Source organism: Miscanthus floridulus, chromosome 17 (genome assembly GCF_019320115.1).
Source record: "Miscanthus floridulus cultivar M001 chromosome 17, ASM1932011v1, whole genome shotgun sequence".
Classification (NCBI taxonomy): domain Eukaryota; kingdom Viridiplantae; phylum Streptophyta; class Magnoliopsida; order Poales; family Poaceae; genus Miscanthus; species Miscanthus floridulus.
Window position 1 is genome coordinate 73074268 of NC_089596.1, and position 24719 is coordinate 73098986.

A 24719-nucleotide genomic window follows, 5' to 3' on the forward strand; every position below is an offset into this window, starting at 1 on the left:
GGATACCGTGTGGTGGTCATGACTGAGTACCCTCTACGAGATATCATTAGCAACAAGGATGCAAACGGGCTCATCGTCAAATGGGCAATGGAGCTATGCCCTTTCTCGTTGGAATTTGCAAGTCAAAATACAATCAAGTCTCAGGCACTTGTCGATTTCATCGTCGAGTGGATAGACTTAAGCACACCTGCCTCTTAGGGGCCCGATGAGTATTGGAAGATGTACTTCAACGGCTCTCTCAACATCGACGGCATAGGAGCAGGAGTCCTTTTCATGTCACCATCCAAGGAGCAGCTCCAGTACATCCTTAGGATTTATTTCCCAGCATCTAATAATGTCGCTGAGTACGAAGCATGCCTACATGGTTTGCGCATTGCGGTCGAGCTCGGTGTCAAATGTCTCTATGTCTACAGAGACTCGGCTCTGGTCATCAACTAGCTCAACAAGGACTGGGACACGACCAGCGAAAAGATGGGTGCATACTGCAAATCGATCAGAAAGCTGGAAGGCAAGTTCTACGGCATCGAGTACACACATGTGGTCCGGGACAAAAATCAAGCAGCAGATGCGCTGTCAAAGTTAGGATCATCCCGAGCTAAAGCCCCACATGGCGTATTTGTTCAAGACTTGCTCGCGCCTTCCATCGAAGAGGAAGATCCCACAGTCGACAAGCCTCCAGACCAGCTTTTGGTGGCAACGGTTTTGGCGTCAAACACCATCAAACCACCTCCGACCACTAAGAAGCCTGATTGGAGAGTACCTTTCATCAAGTACCTGATAGATGGTAGCGGTTACACCGATCGGATAGAAAATGAACGCCTGATGCGGCGCAGTAAGCAGCATCTGCTCGTCGATGGCAAATTGTGGTGCAAGAACACAAAGGAGAAAATCTTGATGAAGTGTATAACCCAGGAGGATGGCGAACATCTCCTGGACCAAATCCACTCTAGCTCCTGTGGCAACACGCGATCTCGAGAACACTGGTTGGCAAGGCCTTCCGAGCAGGGTTTTATTGGCCATCAGCTGTAGCCGATGTAGAGAAGCTCGTCCGCCATTGTGAGGGTTGTCAGTTCTTCGCTAAGAGAGTCCACGTACCAGCACACGAGATTCAGACAATACCAGCCTCTTGGCCTTTCGCATGCTGGGGACTGGATATGATCGGGCCCTTCAAGCCGGCTCCTGGGAAATTTACATGTGTCTTTGTGCTGATCGACAAATTTTCTAAGTGGATAGAGTACATGCCTCTGGTACAGGCATCTTTAGAAAAAGCCGTCACATTCATCGACCAGGTCATCCACCGCTTCGGCATACCCAACAGCATCATCACTAATCTGGGTACTCAGTTCACCAGGAACGCTTTTTGGGACTTCTACGATGAAAGGAGCATAGCGGTAAAATACGTCTCGGTGGCACACCCTAGAGCTAATGGACAGGTCGAGCAGGAAAACGGTATGATCTTGAACGCACTTAAGAAGAGGATGTACAGAGAAAATGACAAAGCTCACAAAAGATGGCTCAAAGAGTTACCAGCCATGGTCTGGAGCCTCAGAACCTAGCCCAGTCGCAATACCAGCGTATCACCATACTTTATGGTTTACGGTGCTGAGGCAGTGCTCCCAGCAGATATAGCCTTTAGATCAGCATGGGTAGAGAACTTCGATGAGGACAAGGCCAATGAAGAGAGGGAGCTAGAAGTGAATAGAGCAGAAGAGAAGCGGCTCGATTCTTGCATATGTACAGCCAAATACCTTGTTGTTTTGCGCAGGTACTACAACAAGAACGTTAAGGAGCGGTCCTTCGTGGTCGGAGATCTGGTCCTGAAGTGGAAGACAAATCAGGCTGGTGTCCACAAACTCGCAACTCCATGGGAAGGGCCCATCATGATCAAGGAAGTTACAAGACCAACGTCTTACAGGTTAGCTCATTTGGATGGTACAGACATACCCAATTCATGGCACATCGACAAGCTTAGGCGTTTCTATGCTTAACTACTAAGATATGTACTCCATTTGTACTTTCGATTTAATTCAATAAAGCTGTTATGATTTCTCCGACCACTCTAATGTGACACTTCGAAGTCTACTGTTATTCTAACTCAACCAGTCAAAACCGACCACCATTCTTTCCCGGGTTTTCAGAGTAGGCCCTGTCTCCGGTTCTTCCCAACGTGTGCATGGGATCTGCTCTCTATGCTACGGGTGATCGGCAGGTCTCCTCTGGTTTGACTTGTCTACGTCTACGTGTGCATAGGCTATGCACCTCCCACTCCGACCACATGGCAAACCAGGGCCGTACAAACCTTTCAGGATGATGTGTCGACTAAACTGGTACAACTAAATAGAATGCTAACATGTTCTCACTTCGTTACACCAACATAAGTTCCAAGCTTAAATACGTTTTCCAAAAAAAACAAACAAGCTTATGTTGATATACAGTTACGTTATTACAAGCTTGCCTGAAAAGGTACAAGTTTACAATAACACAACTACATCCTTCTTCTACAGCTCTAGCCTATCTTGTTGGCTGGTTGGGGCACATGGCACCTGCTGCTCGCTGCTCCCGACATCCTGCTCGAGTCTCAGGGACTCTTGTACTGGTTGAGCTGAAGAGGATGGCCCCGCCGATGCCTGGCTAGTCGAGACTGTAGGCTTCGCCGGTTGGCTCAAAACTGATGGCATTTCCAGCTGACTTGTTGATGGCGTACCCTATACAGGTGTTGTCCCACCTCCACACAGGTTAATATCGCCAATTATCTTTGAAGACAAGTCCAGTTGGGTCATCTGAAGCTCCTCAGCCTTGTCTAGATCTACCTCCTTCGGGTATCTAGCCTCCAGGCGTTTGAGATTGATCAAGGGGTAGTAAGAACGCACCATGCTTAGCACATGTGCGCCTGTGTACTCACCCGCCTCCTTCATGAACTCTTGGAACCATCCCCATGCCTTTCGGCACCTATCGACTAGACTAAGCTACAGTGTCCTTGGCACTTCCTCTGTAAGCGCTGGGTCGATAAGGTTGACGATTGGCAAAATGCCCATTGCTACCTCCTGGCACCGGTCTTTCCATGCGTTCCGATCCTCGGTGATCTCTTGGCACCGCGCCTTCCATCCGTCATGATCTTTCATCATGGCTTCTAGATGCATCTTGGCACTCACTTTTAAAACTATAAACCGCACAAGCGATTAAACAATCATATCATGACAAGATGAAGCGGGCAACAAAAGTGAGCAAAGGGGCTTGGAAACCTTACTTTTCAGTTCCTCTTTCATCTTGGTCGTGTGGTCCTAGAGCTGCGACTGGTCGTGAGCCAGTTTTCTGTTCTCCTCCTTCAGGCGATCACACTCCGCGACCGCACAATTGTTCTCCTCTTAGAGCCGGACCACTTCGACTTCCAAGCCTGCATTACAGCTGTTACTACTAACAACACAACAACACTTGTCATGCACTCATCGTGATAAAGTAACTACTTACTTATTCTTTCCTGCTCTTTGTCACTGAGCTGGATGACCAGGTTTTGGTTCTGGGACTCTTGCTCCCTCCTCTCATGATTGGCGGCTTCAAGTTGGTGGCGCAAATGTTCCACCTCTACCGTCAGCTCTTTATTGCTTGCAGTGATCCCCTTAATCTGGTCGAAGCACTTCTTACGGTACCTTGCGGTCTTCATTAAGTCCTATGTGCAAAACACTAAGTAAGAAAGTTTGACCACACAGCAAGATTAGGTGATGAAGCAAAACATACCTGGACCTCCGTCACCAGTTGTTTCACCGCTCGTTCAACCTTCTTGGTCTCTTCGACCTCTAGGATTTCCTCATGAACAACCCATTGGTCGTTTCACCAGCGCGACACATATACATGTTGTTGCCTGTCCTATGGATGGCCCAGGACCTCTTCTACTTCGTTCTCTTCGGCCTCTTCTTCAGGTACCGGTGCTGGTCTGGGGTTGGCAGCTTCTGCGATAACTATGGCTTTCCCACGGGCTGCAGCATTGACAAGCGTGTTCTATGCTCTCGACTCCGGCCGCTGCTCCTCGGTCTGACCTGTTATCCCTAGTGCTGAGGTGTCACCCTCCGCAGGGTTGGTGCTCGGAGCACTTGTGCTTGGCTCGGATCTCCCCTCGATCACCTGCTCGGGGACTGTTGTCTGGCTGCTTGTATACTAAAGTTCTGATGGACTTTCTGCTATGGGTTCTTCCATGGCCGGCTACTGGGCAGTCTTCTCTGACAATGGCGGTGGAGCCACACCGCTCCCTGCTAGTTGGTCTGGATTTTTGGTGGATGCCGACCTAATATCTCTGAGATAAGTTCAGAAGGCACCGTAATCAATATAAATTGTAAGCTTACATCAAGGTTACAAATACTTACATGTTGGAAGCGCGGAATGATGTGGCGAAGGAGTGTCTCTTCGACCGTGTTTGCTCCACATGCTCTGTGGGTGACACCTGGTCTCCCTCTAAGACCAGCTCCGATGCTGGGGCTTGGTGCTTGACCCCTCCGCCGCTTGTCCTCGGTGCTGTAGTGGTATGCAATGTGAGTCCCAACAACATGGAGGAGCCACCTTGCTCCGTCGACTCCAGTTGCCTCCTCTTTCGAGGGACGAGTCGAAAGATGTATGCATCCTCTGTGTCGTCGTTCGACAAAGTCAAGATCGCCTAACGACGCTTGCTGGTCGCCGGCTGCTTACCAGTAGCTCTGGCCGCTACCTCCTCTCCAACTCCGAGCATGGCCCAGTGCATGTCCTCGCCTCCGATGCTGGCCTAGGTGGTCGGGTCAGCAACTTGCGGCCAATCTACACCAGGGGGTGGCGACACAAACACTGTCACTCTATCCCGACCATTAACCTGGGAAACAAATAGGCGATCACACAGTAAGTTTCTACTACAATATGAGACTATGGGTACAAGACAAGATGAGTTACCTTTGGGGGAGGTCGGGCGAGCTTGAAAGTGTGCTCAATGGCGCTCAATCTAACATAATTTGGATCAGCTAAGTTGAATAGCTCTCCAATTCTGGCTCTGACTTCGATCTTGTCAAGTGCCTCCTGCCTCGTCCTTGTTGGATCTGCGCTACCTTGGCACTCATAGCCGGGATGTACCCTCCTCTGGTAGGGCTGGATCCTTCGGCTGATGAAGTTCCCGACCATGCTCGGACCATCCAGTTTCTTCGACGGGATCATCCCAAGTAGTTCTGGGATCTGTTCCAGGTGCTCGGGCTTCTCCGACCAGCTGGTCTTCTTCTCCGGAATGAACCCTACGTCGCACAGTGTGATCGTGTTTGGCTCTTCGCGGATGTAGAACCACTTCTTGTACCAGTCGTCAAGCGATGTGTTCCAAGGGCAGTGCAGGTACTGGGCCTTCATCCTATCACAAAGATTGAGGTACACACCTCCAGCTATCTTTGAGCCCCCGCTTCCTTTCTTCCGTAGACAAAAAAGATGGCGAAAGAAGTCGAAATGGGGCTGGAAGCCACCATATGCTTCACAAAGATGAATGAAGGTGGAGACAAGAAGAATCGAGTTGGGATGTAGATTGCAAATCCTAATCTCATAATACAGACAGAGCCCCTGAAGGAAAGGGTGCACTGGAACCCCAAAACCCCGCTTGAAGAAATCTTTGAAAACCACAATCTCACCTGGTTGCGGATCGGGGTACCCCTCGCCCTCTAGCACGTGCCATCCAGCGAGTTCCTTGTTGTGGAGTACTCCCATCATGATGAGGTCTTCGATGGTCTGCTCATTGCTTCTTGATTTCCACCACTCCTTCGCCATGACTCCGGCTTTCTTCTGGGTGTCACTTTTCGCCATGAATCCACCCTTGTTGATGAAGGTGGATACGGTGGGGGAGTGATTGGCGATGATTTTGGAGGTATTAGGGTTGGCAAGAGGAAGAAGAAGGCTGCGGCGGCGAATGGTAATGGGGTTCGGTAAAAAGTAACTTACCAATTCTATATTATAAATAACCAAGAGTTCTGCCATTTTGTCTGCTCGAGATTCTTGGGAGACGTGCGCACGCGCCGCAGACGGTTGTTTTCACAACCTTGAGATCTACGCCAATATATGTGCCTCTTCGTTATCAGTGTATGCGCCTCTTCGTTGCCAGTGTGAGAGGGCCCACACTGACGCACCTCCATACAGGTGCCAAGTGATTGTTTGCTTGAAAGGACAAGAGGGCAGTATGACGTGCTATACCCGTCTACTTTTTTGACCCGACGTGTCAGATTGGACTTGACAGAGTAAGAAGACAAATAAATACACCAAATAATAGTACAAGTGGCATTCGTTTCTTCGCCGCATGTCTCGCGCTCAGGGATGGTCTAGACCACTATCGTGCTCGGGGACTGCCCAGACCACTATCGTGCTCGGGGACTGCTCCGACCACTACCATGCTTGAGGACTGCCTAGACCACTATCGTGCTCGGGGACTGTCCAGACCACTTTAGTGCTTAGGGACTGCTCCGACCACTACCATGCTCGAGGACTGTTCTGAACAATGCTCGGCGACTGCTCTCCTCGGCTACATGTGATGTGTACTCACATACAGTTGAGAGGCATTTATTTGGACCTTGCTACAAGGCTTATACTTCGCCTTCCAGCAAGCTCAAGGACTACATCGGTACGATGCACCTGTCGGTGCCTCTCGTATTGATTGTACGACGATTGGATTCTTAACTTTAGTGGAAATTCTTTTTAGACCCTGGCACCATGTGCCTACGTCACCTACTACCAGGATCGGGGACTAAGTGGGCACACTTCACCTTGCGGTGAATGTGTCTATTTAATCGACCCCTACGCTTTGACTGGTTGTTAGGATTACTACTGTCCAAGGGTCACTTGCATTTCTTATCAGAAATACAAGTGGGCACACTTGATAAGGAAAGAAATCTTTTTCTTTTTTCTTTAAGAGCACCATGCATTCTTCGGACAACGGGGATCTTCGGCTATAATCATGGTCTACTGCTCTCTATTCTAATCAGAATGCTGGCGCATTTGATTGGTCAGTGTTTCAATTAGTTGGAGATGACATGAAGATGGATCGCATTAGTCGAAGGAGATCAAACGGCGTGTCGTAGCATAATACATGGTGCTCGGGGACTAGCTGTGGGGGTATTAACCCCTATACCCTTACGGCTAGGCTTAGGCCGGCCCGGATCAGGGGGTCCGATCCACTAAAAGATGACGCGTGGCCCAGCCAACCTGTTCGGAGTCCCGCGCAAGGAGTCAAGGCAGATTTGGAGATCAAGCAAGATCCTAGTCGGTTAGAATAGGAATCCTTATCCGGCCACCTATGGCAATTGTAACTGGCTAAGATTAGTTTCTAGATCTATAACCCTATCCCCCAGACTATATAAGGCGGGCAGGGGACCCCTCTAAAAAACATCTCTCATTGACATACAGCAATACAATCAGACGCGGGAAGTAGGTATTACGCCTTCGCGGCGGCCAAACCTGGATAAAACCTCGTGTCTATCTTGTGTCACCATCTTGTTTGTGGCTTGCGCATCTGTCTGCCGACAATCTACTGCCTTGGGCATACCCTTAGGTAGACTGCCGACCATATTTCATCGACACTTATAGAGAAGTCTTTAGGGAGAGAAATCTAAAGCATTTAGAAAGTAGCTAAATACTCCAGCCCCCTGTTTCCATGTTGTTAAAAAGTCATGTTTTAATGTTTATTGCATATACCATTAGTCAAGTTACAAGATCATGGTTTTGATAAAGCACTAGCAAAAACTACCCCATGCAATAACCCAAAGGTATCAAGGAATCCAGGATATCAATTAGCTAGGGAATTTACTACAGTTGCCAAGGTAGACACATGCATCATGAATAAAATGATTAATGGTGAATAGGTATCAAGGATGGTCCCATACTATACTTGCCTTACAACACCAATCCTTCAGTAAGCTTTAATCTTCAACGTCCTTCTTCTTTTTCTGGATCACCACGTATATCTCATCGGCTGGACGTAAGCGTAGAACAACACACAAACATCCATACACATACATGCATAGCTTACAATTGCATCTATATCAGAACAATACACCAATCATAGAAAAATAAGTAAAAGAGATTGAAACATGATTCTATGCATCGCTACGAACACACAGTCACGAGAAGCACTCTAATCGGAGCTACGGGTGAAAAGATACATCTACCGAGAGATTTGCTTTATATGTAAAAAAGAAAACTATAGGCTTCATTTATTTTAACTATATAAATTCATATATATAATATATTTTATAAATAATATAGATTGAATTAAGTCAATTTTAGATTTGAATTATAAAACTAAAGTAAAACAGATCATATTTTATTTATAATATCCAGTTGCATAATCATTAATCAAGATATGATTTAAACCATATTATTTCAAAAATAACGATATAGTAAACACTATTACTAACGCGTAGATCTCGTCGTTATGAATCTAACGCAACTTGAATGGACTATTTCGGAATTAAAATGAATAAGTTATGATTCAAACAAGTTTTCCTTTAGTTACATAAATTAAATCTACCCATGAATTTGAAATATTGGAAACATGTCTAATAGTAGTGTAAACACGTAGAAAACGTAAATACGGTCCTAACGCAATTTGAACGGATCAAATCGGACTTAAAACGCAAAAGTTACGCATGAAATAAGGTGCAATGGCATTTCTGTAAATAAACAGAACTTATTTTTGAATTGAAATAATTAAAAATATGAAATTACACGGCTGCTGGACTGCGGGTACTATTTTTGGAAAACACAGGGACTAAAATGAATAAAAATAGGGCTGAATTGTAATTAAATCAAACTGCTACGGACTGCGGGTTGATTCACCAAAACTAGAAGGGCTTTTATGCAAAAAGGGCGTGGCTTGACTGCGGGTTTGACCCGGCTGCTGTCTAAGTAGCGCGTGGCACGCGTGGACTGGCACGGTGCACCACGTAGCGTGGGCCAGCGCTGACACGACACCATGGGCCGGGTCCATGGGTCCACGGTGGATCGGCCACTTAACCAACCGGTATGATCTAATCTTGGTCGTTCACGTGAATCCAACGGCGTGGGACGCTCAGGACAAACTCCGACGGCAGCACGACACTTCCGGCGAACCCTCCATTGCCGGTGGCGAGCCGAGCTCAGCGGCGGACGCCGGGATGGCGTTCTAGACTTCCCTGATCGAAGACGAATGCACGTACATGAAGTGCAAGACCTAGCGAACTCACTGGGATGCAACCCGAGAGCGGCAAATGCATCGAGGAGCTAATCCCACGACGGCGCCATTGCCGGCGGCGTCAGGTGCTTGCTGTTACAGTGCTCCAGAAAGCTATTCGACGAACAGATGGTATGGGCAGAACTAGCAGCTCACCGTGAGCCTATTGGAAGGATCTGCGGCATCCGAGAAGTCTTCGATGGCATGGGTCGATGGTGGTGGCGGCTGGAGAGAGAAAGAGGGGGCGATGAAGATGAATCCGGGCAAATGAAGGTCAAATCAAAGAATTTGATGTACCTACGACACCGGTGGGTCATGGCGGAGCTCCTGGACACGTCATCATCGTCGATTAGGCACCGAAGCAGTAGGGCTACGGGCGGTAATGGCGAGCTCGAGCGCGGACGAATAGAGAAAGGGGCAGAGGGGAGGGCTTGGCTCAGTTTTATAGGAGGGACGGGGCACTGTAGATGGTAGGGAAGTAGGACGTGGGCGGATTTGGTTGCCTTCCTTGCATGCACGGAGGACCGGTGGCTTGCCATGTTTGGCCATGCCATTGCCGACGAGGAGGAAAGGAAGGGAGTGGGGAAAAGAAAGGAAAGGGACTGGCTGACGGGTGGGCTAGCGGCGCAGTGAAGGAGGAGGGGTGAGGCGCGTGTGGGCGGCTGACGGTGAAGGGTCGAAGCAACCGTGGTAGTGGGCTATCGAGCTAGGCCGGTGCGGAGTAGCAGGTGCGCGCGGAAGAGAGGGAGTGGAGCAACGGCGTGAGCGGGCTGCGAGCAGGCCGAGCGCGGGAGAAAGAGGAAGGGAGCAGAGTGGGCCACCGAGCGGGCTAGTGTGTGGGAGGAGGAGGAGGCTGGGCCAGCGAGCAGGCCGAAACCGAAACCAGGAAGGGAAGGAAGAGAAGGTCGGCCCGGTTCCTGGGGTTGGGCCGAAAATGAAGAAAGGCAATTTTTCAAAATGAATTTTTTTTCCAATTCTAGTTTTCCAATCCAAGCCCAATTCAAATCAAATTCAAGTATAGTTTCAAATATACTTCCCTATAAAAATGGACAATTTTGTTAGGCTTCCCAAGATAAACTTTACAACTTTAAAAATACTTTTATTTTCTAATTTTCTTTTCTTTTCTTTTCTTTTATCTCAAAGCCATTTTCAAACCCTTTTCAAAAACATTCCAAATTACTTTGGAGTTTTGGATCAACACCATTCATCACAATAAATAAAATGCAACAGCATAGATGCTCACACATGTTGGTACCTTATGATGAATCTTAAATTAATGAAAAAAATTTTATTTTCCTATATTTCATGTGCACAAAAAATCATAAATTAATCATTTTAACTCTATTTCAAAAGAGACAAATTTTAGGGTGTTACAATCAGCACCTTGGTGAGGTGCTTCTTGTGGACGATGGGATCGACGATGAGTGGGTAGCGTCCCAGTCTCACGACATGGGAGGGATGGTCCCTCTAATCAAAGGTGATCAGAGATTCCGACCAGCTGAGGAAGGAGGGGACGGCCGTCTCGGCGGTGCATGCCTCCCTATAGCATACCTTATGTTGGTGCTTGGACCAGATGACGTCGAATCCACCGAAGATCATGATGCATTTATCAGCATTAGGGAAACCGTATCCATCCTTGCCCATCGTGCCTCCTTTCTTGGCTGCCGCCTCTTTGTCGTCTCCTTTTGGACTACCGCCCTATCATAGGAAACGTTTGAGGAGCTCGTAGTCCTTGTAGAGGTGTTTGATGGGGTAGGCGTGGTTGGCGCACGGGCTATTCATGAGTTTGTTGAAGTGGTCAGGCAGGCCCTGTTGGGGCTGCTTGCCCATGCGGTCGGTTGTGGCGACCAACGTGGTGTTGTCCGGTCGGTGCCGATCCTTTTTGTTCTTCTTGCCCCTTTGTGTGGAGGGGCCCTCGTCTTGGTCCGTGCGCTTAGCCTTGCCTTTGTCCCAGCCTCCGTTGAAGACCACTCCGACCGCTTCCTAGACGGAGGCGTGGTTAGTGGCGACGACGAGCAGGTCATGGGTGGTATGGGGCTTCAGGCATCCAAGCTTGTGGATTAGGGACTTGCAGGTCGTCCTAGAGAGGAATGCGCTGATGACGTCCACATCGACAACATCAGGGAGGGAGTTGCATCGTTGGGAGAACCTACAGATGTAGTCCCGCAGGGACTCGCTGGGCTCCTGCTGGCAACTCTTGAGGTCCCTGGAGTTCCTACGACGGACATACGTCCCCTAGAAATTCCCGATGAAGACCCTCTTGAGGTCTGCCCAATCGCGGATGCTGTCATGCGAGAGGAATTCAAGCCATGCCCGAACATGTTCCCCCACATAGATGGGGAGATATTGAATGATGAAATAGTCATCATCCACCCCTCCGGCTCGGCAGGCGAGCCAGAAATCTTTGAGCCAAATACTGGGGTTTGTCTCCCCGGTGTACTTGGTGATGTTGGTGGGCGGTCGGAAGTGTTGTGGGAACGACGCTCTCCGGATATGCCGATCAAAGGCCCGCAGCCCGGGGCCCTCGGGGCTAGGACTTCGGTTGTTTGGCCGGCAATCGTGCCTGGGGCGCGTTTCACCGCTCCCCTCAATGGTTCGGTTGGGCTCTATGTCACCTGCTCTCGCCGCCACCCGGTGAACGTCATTGTCATGCCGGTCCCGATGCCGGTTACTGATGACGCTGCGAGCGTGCTAGTATGGACCGGGCCACTCGTGTACTGGCAGTTGGTGTGGAGCAGGCACCAGGTTAGACCAAGGCACGACCGCTGCCTCCTGAGCTGCACCTGATGGCTGTAACGGCGAGCGGATGAAGCGATCCATCTGGCGCGTCCCCGTTCCCCAGTGGGGAGATAGGGCGCGTGTCGGAGTCGCGATGCGGAGCTTTCCACTTGTTGAACAGCGGTGGTTTCTACTAGAACCCAGAGGTTTCAGTAAACTACCCACTCCTAGGGGTCGACAGGCTCGGGAACGCCACGCAAAAGCATTGCTGCAGCTGCAATGTTCTGGCCAGCCCAAGCGAACTATGGGAGATCGTTCTCCTCATTCATGATGTCATGTTGGACCTGGCAGGCGTGACCCTGGGCGCCACCCGTCGGGCCATGCGCATAGGGCACAACGTGCTATATCGAGCGCGCCGGCGTAGGCGGTGGCTGGTTCTGCCGCCGTTGTCGTAATTCCTCGACGTGCGCTTGTGCAGATGTGAGGGCCCCCACATGTGGGTCTAGAGGGGTGTGAGTCTGTGTAGATTCCACAACCACCGGCTGCTGTCCCAGAGCGTCCGCCATAGCACACTCCTAGGACGGACAGTGGTGAGGTGCCACGTTCCCGATGCTGGAGCTGTTGCTCTCACCCTCGTCATCCGAGAGTTCGTGGAAAGTGGCAGGAGTGTAGCTCGCCATTCCCATGAATTTGAATGTGAGGGGGGATGGCGTCGGCATCCTTCAAAGCCCCAAAACACACGCATCCACGGGGGACGCGAGGCCATAGGGGAACCGATCGTACGGTGTTTGTGGCGCGGGCAATACGGTCCCTTCGGATGATCAGCGGGAGATAGTAAATAAAGAGTAAATAATAGTACACATATTACTTACAATGGGCTTTGAGCAGAGAGTTTGCTCGGAATGAAGCGCAAATGCCACGTCGTTGAAGTCGTCGAGCGTCCCGGAGCCGATGGAGGGCGCCCCTCTGATGGGCACTGAAACAAGAGCCTCCTCGCGGAGGTGTAGTACACCGAGCCAGTCGGTGATGAAGTCTAGGCTTCCGAAGAGAAAGACCTAGGATGGCTCAAAGACGGGTGGAACCCATATCCCAACATGTGAGAGTGCGGGAAACTCCAGAGAGCCGAAGCGAATCGCATCGTTCGAGCCCGCCACAGCGAGGGTGATGGAAAAGTGGGCCATCCGATGACCAAAAAGTGTTGAACGCACAATGTCTTCTCCACGAACGACGCCAACTGTCAGTACAGAAAGTGACCAACAAGTAAATATTTGTAGTTCTACCGTACGTTGTGATCGGAGGTGGCCTAGCACTCAATGACACAGGGTTTATACTGGTTCAGGCAACGTGCCTACGTCCAGTCTGGGTCGGTCGGTGACTTTATTCCTGGGCCCTGGTGCTCGAAGTTTGCAGTGGGGTTACAAACAAGAAGGAGAAAGATGGGGTATACAAGAGGTCCGGTCGAAAGGGCCGAGAGCGACAGGAGCTCCGCTATGAGCTAAGTGTTCAAGCGTGTGCTTGAGGTCCGAACCTAGCTGTTCTGAGGTTGTGAGCTAGTAAACTTGATCGATCTAATGAATCTGGAATCACTTGAATCCATTGGGAGAGAGCACATCCCCTTTTATAGATGAAGGGGATGGCCTTACAAGTAAGAGTGAGAGAGTATGTATGCTTCTAAACCTTGTTGCCCACGCCGGCAGGTAAAGGATGATGGTAGACGCCCACAACACTGTTGGATGTCGGATGCATGTGGGAGGTTACGTTGTCTTGTTTTGGGTATGGCAGATATCGGTACATGTATATACTGTTGATGCCTAGAGGCATGTGAGAAGTTTCACCATGTTCATTCGATACGGCAAAATCCGGTGCCCACAACACTGTTGATGCACAGAGGCATGTGGGGGGCCTTACCGTATGGGAGTTAATGGCGCCCATAATACTGTAGGCAAAATGTCAGCGCCTACAACACTGTTCATGTCAGGACGGTTGCAGAGTACTGTTCCTGCAGGTGTACAGGGTACGGTCCCTGGTATCGTGGTTTTGACTTGAGCGCCTTGCCTTGCTTTCTCCGTTTGTTCCCTGGTCCTTTCCGGGCGGGCGTCCCCGGTCGATTGGTCCCAGTCGGCTCTGGTCGCGCCAGTCGGAGAAGAGCAGTGAGCAGGGTCTTTGAGTACTCCGGTCGGAGGCGTGGAGTCAGAGTCGGAGGTTGTGCTTTGCCAGGCTTTTCGGTCGGAGAGGCTGTCCGGAGGCGGCTGGAGTCAGAGCGAGCGCTCCGGTCGGAGAGGTGGGCTGGAGTCGGAAAACGGGTGCCGCTCCTCCTCGACCAGACCTTCTGGTCGGTGATTGGATCACCCTTTTGGCCTGTTGTTCGGATACTTGGGCCGGCCCATGAGTTGCTTGCTGTCTTCTTGGGCCGAGTCTTTGTTGGGAAACCGGTCCGCGAGGGACCCCGAGTTTATGAACCCGAAAACATTATATACTTTGCACTGCTAGATTCAAAACTTTACACTTAGAATTTATAAACTTTCAACTATGACATTACAAACTTTATATTTCTATAGGAACAAAACTATGAACTATGACATTATAAACTTTTGTGTGGCTAGGTTCAAAACTTTACACTTAGAATTCATAAACTTTCAAACTATTGACTTTTACAAACTTTGTACGTTCAAAACTTTGAACTATAACCTTATAAACTTTTACGGCAAGGTTCAAAACTCAAACGCAAAATTCAACATATATAAAACCAACAAAACTGTCGACAGATTTATGTGTGTTATCTGTCTAATTTTCTTTCGGTGAGCTATCTTTTTTTTTATTGGTAAAAAATCTGACAGATTTGTTGTTGTCAAATATGTCAACCGGTGTCCAGAGTCACCCAAAAAAATACAAATTGATGGAATTATGGAAGTTAAGAAATATTATAATTTTTAATGGCAACCAAAGAATCATTGTAAGCGACGTCAACGAGTCTCAATAAACAGCCCCAAGATAGGCGGCGGACAGAAAAATTTTGGAGTTTTTCCCTGATCCAAATTGGGCTGAAGTTTCCAAAGCCCGGCTGAAAACCCTGTTCCGACTTCGACCTTGGCCACCTGACCAGACCACCTCGTACACATCGGCAGGCATCGCGTCGCGCCCGCCGCCTCTTCCCCTGGCCTGCTTCTACTTCAAAACAGCACGCGCTTCCGCCCCACTCCCTCCCTGCTCCCCTCCTCTTCCCCGCCGATGGAACCCGCGGCCATGTCGAGATCCCCGTGCTCTATCATCTCGCCGGCCTCCATATCGACCGCCCCGCTTCTCCCCGTACGCCTCGCCGTCCGGCCCCGCCACCGCGCGCCTGCTTTCGTCGCGCCCTCCGGCAGGCCGCTTGTCGCGCGGCGCGCCGCGGCCGGAGAGAAGTTCGAGGCCGAGACGCCCATAGAGAAAAGTCGGTGACTATACTTCCGGTTCTCCTTGCTATGCCTGTCGTTTCATTTGTATTTGTGTTGTGTGTTTGCTGTTGCTTTTCGGACATGTTTGATACTGATGCTTGTGCTTACTGGGGCGGTGTGATCCCCTTTCAGGATTCCCTGCCTTCCCAACTTTCATGGACATCAACCAGATCCGTGACATCCTGCCACATAGGTGAGTCACTTATTGTGGGTGCTATTTGTTCATTGTGGCTTACTATGTGCCTAGATTTGCTTAGCAGATGTCTAAAAATGTGTGAAATGCAGGTACAGAACTTCTTAATCAGAACTTTAGGGCTTTGCCAGTAAAAAATGAATGACGTGTATGTTGTAAACGGGCTGTAAGATTTTTTAGCCTAAGAATTAAATTCTGATCATGTGATTTGCTTGTATATTGTATTGCTTTGAATTTATAACGAACTTCCTACCTATGAAGCTGACTATTTGTCTGACTTCCCTCCTCTGATGGATTCACCCCTGTTATTTTGATTTGAGTTAATGTCTTTACCAGTCATGTGGATTGTGGAAATGAAATAAATAAATAACTCTGCACTACTGTCATAAAAAGGATAATCATTAACATTTCTTAAAAAATAGTTATGACCAAATGGCACCCTTTCTGGCTTCGGTTGTAAGTGTGTTTTTTACCAATGCTCTAAAGAAAACCTTTCAGAGCTGTGTATGTGCATATGGAAATGTTCAAGTTAGCCTAGCTACTGCACATTTCAAGCCTTCTAAGTTTCTTTTTGAACAGTGAATGACATTAAATTTTTAGGCTAACCATGTATATATTTAGTCATACAGAAGTGATGCAACTAGATTTTTTTTATTTCAAGTTCTTATGGTCATGATTCTTTTATTAGTAAAATTATCATACAAGAGATATTTGTAGTCAAGTTTCAATTTGGAAGACCATACCAAGTCAAGTTGCACCTTGTAAAATTGAACGTACTAAGTGCTTTTTTGTGTATTTCCTAGCCATAATGATGATGCTTCATAGGTGAATGAGTAGTCGGGTGCTTGTTGGTTACCATAGTATTCAAATAAATGGAGTCTAGTAATTTTATCTACTAAACTTGTTTACTGACTCCCCCTAATCTAGCCACAGAACTCTAAGAAACCTTGTTACTATATCACAAAAGCAAAGGAAATCATATAGGATCACTTTTATCATATACATATGCAATGTTTTTAAGGCGTCGCTTTGGCGTCGCCTAATCGGCAAGGCGCTACAGGCGGGACGACTTGGCGGATGACTCGTCTCAGATTGGTATGGCGTCCGCCTTACTACCATGGCGTCCGGAAGTCGTCGATTTGGCATCCGATTCGTCGAAACCGAGCAAGGCGGGCGCCATACAGGGATGGCCACGGTAGGAAAACGCGGGCGCGGGAGAAAGGACGGGGAAAGTGCAGGCGCGCGGGAAATCATCGCGCGCGCGGGAGATTAGGCGCGCGGGGAGAGAGGAGTGCAGGAGAAATCAGAGAGCAGAGAGAGGAGCGCTCGCAGGGAAGACGGACCTACCTGCTCGCCCGCGCCGCCGGTAGAAGCTGTTGCTGCCGAGGCTCCGCCTCCCCCTCCCCGCGGGACGCCACAGCAGACAACTCGCCTTACGGGGAGGTCTCTGTTCTGGGCGGCGGGAAAACGCGTGAGAAGGATTGGAAACGGCGGGGAAAACTGAGAGAGATGGGGTGCGCAGGAGAAACAGAGTGCGCCGGAGGGAGAGAGAGCGGGCGCGCAGGAGATTCACCAGCAGGAGAGCAGGAGGGGAACCAGAAGCCGCAGCTCGCCCGTGCGGACGCGTTCTCCCGCGCCGACGGGAGAAGCTGCCCGCCCGCCGCCGAGCCGTGCGGCCGCCTGTGCGGGCTGCGGCCATGTTCCCCCAATCGGCGCTGACCTGCAACATCTTGCCTCCTCTGTTCCTCCATCGAGCTGCAGCGTCCAAAGCCCTTCTGTTCCTCCGTCTATCAAGCAAGACGAGCAGCACATCTGGAGGAGAGAGGGAAGCAAGAGACAGAGAGGGACGGAGGTGGAGCGGCAGTGGAGAACGAGAGAGAGAGAGAGAGGTGCGGCGGCGCTGGAGAGAGAGGATTGGGAGTTTGAGAGATGAAGCAGGAAGGTCAAAGGTGAGGGATATATGGGCTGCCTGGTGGGCTGGGCCAGACTACTTGCTCCTTCTCCTTTCTTTTTCCTTTTTCCTTTTTTGTTTTTCTTCATTATCTACCACTCTAAGCTGCTCTTTTAAGATTCCCTTAAGATGTTAAGGCGTCGCCTCGCCTCACGCCTTAGTCGCTTAAGCGTAAGGGGGTAGTCAGTCGCCACGCCTCGCCTTACCGCCTTGAAAACATTGTACATATGCATATAAAGATCAGTCAATGGAAGAGCCTTCTGCCACCAGCCACCACCACCATTTTTTGTTTCTGTAAGTAGTGAAGATACTCGACTTTCCAGTTTTTTGTGTTTAAGTGCCTCTATTCTTTGTTGATATGCATGTAGGTTCCCGTTCCTTCTGGTTGACAGAGTTATTGATTACAAACCAGGAGAATATGCTGTTGCAATCAAGAATGTGACAATAAACGATAACTTCTTCCCAGGACATTTCCCTGAACGGCCCATAATGCCTGGTGTTCTCATGGTTGAGGTATATAATATTCTCGTTATTTTTTCCTTTTTTGATACCTATATTGCCTACTGAGATGCAATTGTTTCATCATTATTGACGTGTAGATTAAATTGGTGTTGCATCACCATACATTTTTCTGAAACTATACTGGTTGAAATCTTAGAGTGCCACTCTTTTTGGTCTAATTCAGAACAAATTTAGTTGAATTCACCATTCGCATGTGTACTATGAATTGATGAATGCTAGACCATTGGTGCTGGATCTTGTCATTCAGTAGCTCTATTCCAGCATTTTCATACCTTTTAAAAGTGAAGCTACTGATGTCAATCAAACACGTAGTTTCAGATTGTTGCAGAATGAATAAACGGACATAGACAATCAACTGCAAGTTATACTTGTAAGGGATCAGTATGCATGACTCAGGTCTATGTTTTTACATATAGGATGTAAGCTGAGGTAGCAAGTATGGTAATTCTGCTGCTTGATGCATTTTGGAATAACAATAGAATAGAAGGTCCAATTTTGATATACATGTTTATGTATGCAGCATCTGTTCTGCTCTGTGTTTCTTCTGAAGACATTACAGCTGCTTATTGTCTCAAACAAACAGCTTTCTGATTAATTGGTATGAGACAATTGTTGACCATGATTTGCAGGCAATGGCCCAGGTTGGAGGAATAGTGATGTTGCAGCCTGAAGTAGGTGGATCTCGAGAGAACTTTTTTTTTGCAGGGATTGATAAAGTGAGGTTTCGGAAGCCTGTGATTGCTGGAGACATCTTGATCATGAGAATGACTCTGATCAAGCTGCAGAAGAGATTCGGAATTGCAAAGATGGAAGGGAAAGCTTACGTTGGTGCCGACCTAGTGTGCGAAGGAGAGTTCTTGATGGCTACTGGATCAGAGTGAAGGCTGGAGACGCATCAATACTGGATCAGAGTGAAGGCAGGAGACCTAGTATTGCAGTTTTTAGTGTGAATCATCTTTCCAGCTTAAGTTTTAACTGTCTCTGTAATAGCGATGTATTGTCTTTGCCTTCTAGTCTTGGTCGAGTGCCGTAAGATCAAAATCGGACATGGTAAACAAATTTTATTAAGAAGAAATATGTGTAACAGGGCTCTAAGGTTACAACTACTGTCGATGGAACAAATAGAAACTCATTCGTTGCCCTTGCCGTTGTGGGAGATTAAGGCATCTTTGTAAAGCGTGAAACATTTTTTTCCTGCTTCCCATGTTTTTCCTTTGAAAATAAATTGATTTTGTGAAATTAATATGTTCCAAAGGGGTCCTAAACAGAGGGGGCGTAACCCCTTGTTGGTTGTCCGTTGGTGTGAGGTGTCACCCTTTTCTCTTCCCAGCCAGTTTTCTGTCCCAGTCCCAACTTACAGTAAGCACCTCTAAAATTCTCGTTAGTTACATGGAAGAAAGGCTAATCATATAAATTTTGGGTTGCTTTGAGTCGTGTTGGTAAGGTGACATACAGTAAGCCCCTCTAAATCGTCATCCATTTTTAGAGGATTACATGGAAATTAAAGCATGAGCATCTCTAGCAGTAGGAGAATACTCCAACACCAAAAACTAGTTATTGGAAGAGATACAAAACGTGTTTTGGCATTTCGAAGGTCTTCTCTCCAGCAGAATGAGAAAATCCAATCCCCAATAAGAAAAATAGTGGATTGGGGAGGAGAGGTCTCCCCCTTTATTTGAGGAGTGGAAGGCTATGATTTGAGTTACTGAGAATTTTTTTTTCTCGTTAGGGTTGGGTTTGGAGAACTGCTGGAGCTGCAAGACCTCCAAAATAAGAGTTTTTCTCATTCGGGGTTAGAAAAGGGGACTGCCATCTACTTAGCTACAACAAGATCATCTGGGATGCTTCATTTTCTTCTTCTTTTTTCATCAAGCGGAACTTTCGACACTGAAAGAAGCATTTGAGTACCTAAATGATGGACGTATGATGATTAAAAGGTCAATAACTGTAATCACTTGCAATGAAGCCCATAAATGATGTATGGTTTTATGCAAAGCAATTTTCGTACTGAACAATTCTGTATGCTCAGTTGTTGTCAAGCTAGCTTTACTTGCCTCAAGCTTATCGACTTGATGAACAAATATAGTATATGCTATACGTCCGGATCCTAAAACTGATCTGAGCTCACGGTAGTTGCGACAATGGGACTTCCGACGGTGTACTTGCCCGCGTCGTCCACCCACGTCAACGCACCATGCAACACATCTCCGCTCTTGTTCGTCATCTTCCCCCGGATCACAAGCGTGTACTTCTGCTTCTCGTTCTTGCCGCCGAAGGCCAACTTGTCCGGACTCACGGTCACCGTCAAGCCACTCAAGCCCGTAACTTTGGCGCTGTAGCTCGCAGGCCCGTCGCCGACGTTGGTCACGGTCCTAGTGAACGTGCGCTCGACGGCCCCGCCGTTGGCGTCGAAGAACGCTATGAAGGACGGGTAGTTGAGGTCGAGGGACGCGCCGGTGCAGTCGACGGCGTACGACGGCGACTGCGCGACGGTCCTGATCTGCGCGGCGGTGTAGTTCATGGCGCACATGAGCTTGACGTAGTCCCCCGGCGCGGCGTCGTAGACCAGGCCCGGGTCCACGGCGCGGGTGGGGTCGATGTGGCCCGAGCCCATCGCCAGCGGCGACGCGGGGTGGTTGCGGTTGCCCATGTCCTTGATGGACGCCCCGGTGTTGTCCAGCGCGCTGGCCGTCGTCATCATCGCCGACCGGACCATGGCCGGGCTCCACTCCGGGTGCACGGCCTTGAGCAGCGCGGCCACCCCGGCCGCGTGTGGGCACGCCATGGACGTGCCGGAGATGATGTTGAATTTGCTGTACAGCTGCGTTGATCCGACGAAGGCTACGCTGATGTTCTCCGCCCACGAGGCCAGTATCAGCGAGCCCGGCGCCATCAGGTCTGGCTTGAGGACCGTCGGGCAGCTCCCCGACGGGCCGCGCGACGAGTACGCCGCCACCATCGGCGCCGGCTTCGTTCCCAGGATGGTCACCTCGAACTTGATCGCCGCCTTGGGCGCGCGGCTGCTTCGTATGTACTGGAGCAGCAGGGGCCCATCTTGCGGGCTCAGGATGACGCCCGGGAACGAGAATGACTCATAGAGCACCCTGATGGAGTCGTTGGATAGGAACAAGCCCGCGCGCACTTGGGCCAGTTCCAATGCAGAGACGGCGTCGCCCAGGGAGGCGGTGGCATCGCAAAGGACGACCTTGTCGCGGTTCTTGGAGAGCAACGTGAAGTTGTCGCACGCGTCGAGGAAGACGAGCGTGGTGGCCACGAGCGCGATCGGGCTGCCCGGGTACAGTGATTCGCCGATGATGGTGGTGCCGTCGCCGAGGGTCACGACGCCCGAGAACTCCCGGTCCACCGTACCCGACGCGACGGTAAGCGTCCACGGCGTGCCATTGTGGAGGAATCCGAGGTCGGGGCCTTCGTTACCCGCGGAGGTCGACACGAACACGCCCCGCTGCATCGCGGCGAACGCGCCGATGGCGATGGGGTCCTGGTACAGCGGCTGGTCGTCAAAACCGAGGGAGAGGGAGATGACGTCGACGCCATCGGCGATGGCCTGGTCGATGGCGGCGAGTACGTCGGACGGGTACGTGCCCTCGTCCCAGAGTGCCTTGTACATGGCCACCCTAGCGCGCGGCGCCATGCCGCGCGCGGTGCCCGGAGCGTAGCCAAAGAAGGACGCGCTGGGCACCGGCGAGCCGGCGGCCGTGGACGAGGTGTGCGTGCCGTGGCCATCGGTGTCGCGCGGGGAGTTGACAGCAATGGTCACGTTCTCGTTGGCGACGAGTCCCTTGTTGAACTTGCGCGCGCCGATGAGCTTCCGGTTGCACGCCTTGGCGCCATCGAACGCCGTGCCGGACTCGCAGACGCCCTTCCACCGGGCGGGCACCGGCGCGAGCCCGTCGTCGCGGAAGCTGGCGCTCTCGGGCCACACGCCGGTGTCCACCACGCCCACGATGACGCCGTCCCCGTACCCGGCCTTCTCCCACAGTCCCCCCGGCGCCGCGCTGACGCCGAGGAACTCGGGCGTGTGCGTCGTGTCGCGGCGCACCACCCTGGCGTCGTCGAGGTAGCACGACACGAACCCGCGGGAGCGCCTGAGCGCCTCCAGCTCGTCGCCCCGCAGCCGCGCCGCGAACCCGTGCGCCGCGTGGTCGTACACGTAGTACATGTCCGCGCCCGGCGCCGCCGCGGACAGCGTGGACTCGTACCACCGCTGGTGGCTCGCGAACGCCCGAGGCATGGCCGACTTGTCCATGTGCACAATGTACGCCGTCGCCGCCGCCGCCGACGCGACCGGCGCGCACAGCGTCGCGAAGGCGAAGGCGAAGCTTGCCAACGCCAACAGCCACGGCCACGCCATGCAGCGGAGCGTGACTATGATGGCCGCCATTCCGTCCGGCACACGATTGTGAGACGCGCTGCGACGGCGTGCACCGGACCGGCTGCTATTTAACGATGGGGACATGACAGTATGCCACGTAAGACGTGGTTACATTGTGCATAATGGATGCTCTCAATAGTTTGAGGATGGACCGTACCGGATCGATCCGGTGGTTGCCTAGTCCCTGTTGGGGAACAGCCCGGCGCGGCGCGAGCTAGGCTAGCGCCTAGCGGCGGAATGGGCACCGTGTCGCGCGCTTCGGCTTCGGCCGTCGGGCGAATTGCGATTTGCGAGCCGAGGCACGCGGTGGGAGCTGGACGATGTGTCGTGTACTGCTGTACCCCGCAACTGCGTGCTGCAACTTTACATGCGTATGGCTATATGATAGCGTATGGTGCAGCTACCGTCGTGCATTGCTTGCTATGTCTTTGGCATGTTCCTATGATCAGAAAGCAACAAACCTTGATAATTTAGTGATGATTCTACTGGAGAGTTGCCTAGTCTTGACAACACGAACGAACAAAATAGCGGCGATGGAACATGGAATAAGCTCGTAAGCCGTAACTGTGATTATCGAAATCGAACAATGTCCGGGTGGACAACTTGTACAGCAGGTCGATCGTTGAGTGGAGTGTGCACTCGTCATGAACTTCCTAAAAAGAAAAGAACACAGTCTAGTCCTACAGCTACAGTAATTACACGTAGGAATCTATAAAGACTTGGGGATACAAAGCACTGTCCTCGTGGGCTGTCGGTGGTTCAGTTATGTTCAGCTAAAATCAGCTACATTGTCTTAATCTCTCGTCAGAATTCCGACGACACCAGGCTGCGATGGCCAACCGATAGAATTGGATGCATGGTTAGTCCTTGATAGTACGTACTTGGTGCTCCCGCGACTGCCGATCGATTGGCCGCATGCGTGCCAGGCCAAGTAGTTAGTGAGTAGCATTCCCTCGCCGTGGCATCACCGGCATTCACTGCTGAAACTGAAACAAAACGGACAACGAGCACATCCAAGGAAGCAGGGCACGCAGTGGCGGATCCAAAGGGGGGCTGGGGGGGGGCTCCAGCCCCCCCTAATTTCTTGATTTCAATACTAATTACTGTAGCAAAAACTTGATTTCACCGTTAAATCTTCGTGCAAATCAACGTCTCTGTTGTTTTAGCCCCCCCTTATCCCGCATCCCACATCCGCGACTGAGGGCACGCATGGCCATGGCATCGCGTATGCGCACAAGGATTGAATCGACGGCGGCGATGGATGCTAATCGCCAATAAGTAGACCCCCAAAGCTCAAATCCAAAGGAGGGACGGTAGGGCAGAACAAGCGATGTGATCGATTTCTCGTGGCCACTGGCTGGCTCCGCACTGCGCTGCTGGTGGCTAGCTTTGGCTGCCTACCGCTTGGCACTTCAGTGCGTGGGCGCTGGGTGGGTGCTTCAGTGCGTGGGGTGTGTGACTGTGGGACGTTACGTTGTGACCTGTGATGCTCACGAAACAGAGCGCCCGCAATCACCGGCCACGGCTGCTCGCGGGCGATTTTTTCTTGATGGAAACCAAGGGATCTCCTTTCCCGTCGTTTGACCGGCGCCAAGACAGATCGCGCGCGCTGCACAGTGGAGGAGGCCGGGCCGGCGCTGCGCGATGGTGGCGTCGATCGGTGTGGGCGCGGTGCGCATCGCGGCGCAACCACGATGGCTGGTGCGCCCCGGCGTCCCGTCACGGTGCCGACCGGTGCGGCCACTGCGACGTTGCTGCTGCTGCATTTGCCGCGCGCGCACGGCACATGTGGTCCGTCGTGCGGCCGAGACATCTTTGGCTGCACTGTCATGGCATGGGTCCGAGTTTGACTTTGCTATAAAACATGTCGTCGGCGGTCAGGATCTTTCCCTCTTCGTTTCTCATAATGAATACAGTAGGTAAAAGTAGAAGAACAAATAGATACAAGATAGGGAGACTATTCTTTATTTCTCTTAATATTAATCGTTACATCATAGAGCTCCCACGTATATATAGTCTTGCCAAGGCCTAAGAGTTTGGTAAGAGCCCACGTACAAACGGACTAGGATTATGATTCTTTATTCTCCATTCCTTCTAGGATAGAGTACATATATTTTAAAACATGTCGTATGCTTCTAAGTCTTGTTGCCCACGCCGACAGGTACAAGAGGATGGTAGACGCCCAAAACACTATTGGATGTCGGTTGTATATGGAAGGTTATATCGTCTTGTTTCGGGTATGGCAGATGTCGGCACCTACATATATTGTTGATGCCTAGAGACATGTAAGGAGTCTCACCATGTTCACTTGGTACGGT

General features: G+C 50.5%; 2 protein-coding genes across 2 annotated transcripts; one reads left to right on the forward strand and one right to left on the reverse strand.

Annotated features, from left to right (window-relative positions):
• The first annotated feature begins 15008 nt into the window (after positions 1 to 15008).
• LOC136518189 (uncharacterized) lies at positions 15009 to 19253 on the forward strand. The gene is made up of 4 exons (XM_066511849.1): positions 15009 to 15338; positions 15475 to 15535; positions 17855 to 17999; positions 18638 to 19253. The coding sequence occupies exons 1-4, from the start codon at positions 15137 to 15139 to the stop codon at positions 18887 to 18889; spliced, it is 660 nt and encodes a 219-aa protein (XP_066367946.1). The 5' UTR covers positions 15009 to 15136; the 3' UTR covers positions 18890 to 19253.
• A 677-nt stretch (positions 19254 to 19930) lies between these two features.
• Positions 19931 to 22457, reverse strand: LOC136517798 (subtilisin-like protease SBT3). Its single transcript, XM_066511445.1, has one exon. It carries the CDS (start codon positions 22408 to 22410, stop codon positions 20116 to 20118), a length of 2295 nt encoding a protein of 764 aa, XP_066367542.1. The 5' UTR covers positions 22411 to 22457; the 3' UTR covers positions 19931 to 20115.
• Between the last annotated feature and the right edge of the window lie 2262 nt (positions 22458 to 24719).

Bases quoted from the DNA above. Each gene is read 5' to 3' on its own strand.
- LOC136517798 (XM_066511445.1), bottom strand. From the start codon at position 22,410: ATGGCGGCCATCATAGTCACGCTCCGCTGCATGGCGTGGCCGTGGCTG.
- LOC136518189 (XM_066511849.1), top strand. From the start codon at position 15,137: ATGGAACCCGCGGCCATGTCGAGATCCCCGTGCTCTATCATCTCGCCG. The intron at 15,339-15,474 runs GTCGGTGACTAT...ATCCCCTTTCAG, and splicing joins CGAGACGCCCATAGAGAAAA to GATTCCCTGCCTTCCCAACT. The intron at 15,536-17,854 runs GTGAGTCACTTA...ATATGCATGTAG, and splicing joins CGTGACATCCTGCCACATAG to GTTCCCGTTCCTTCTGGTTG.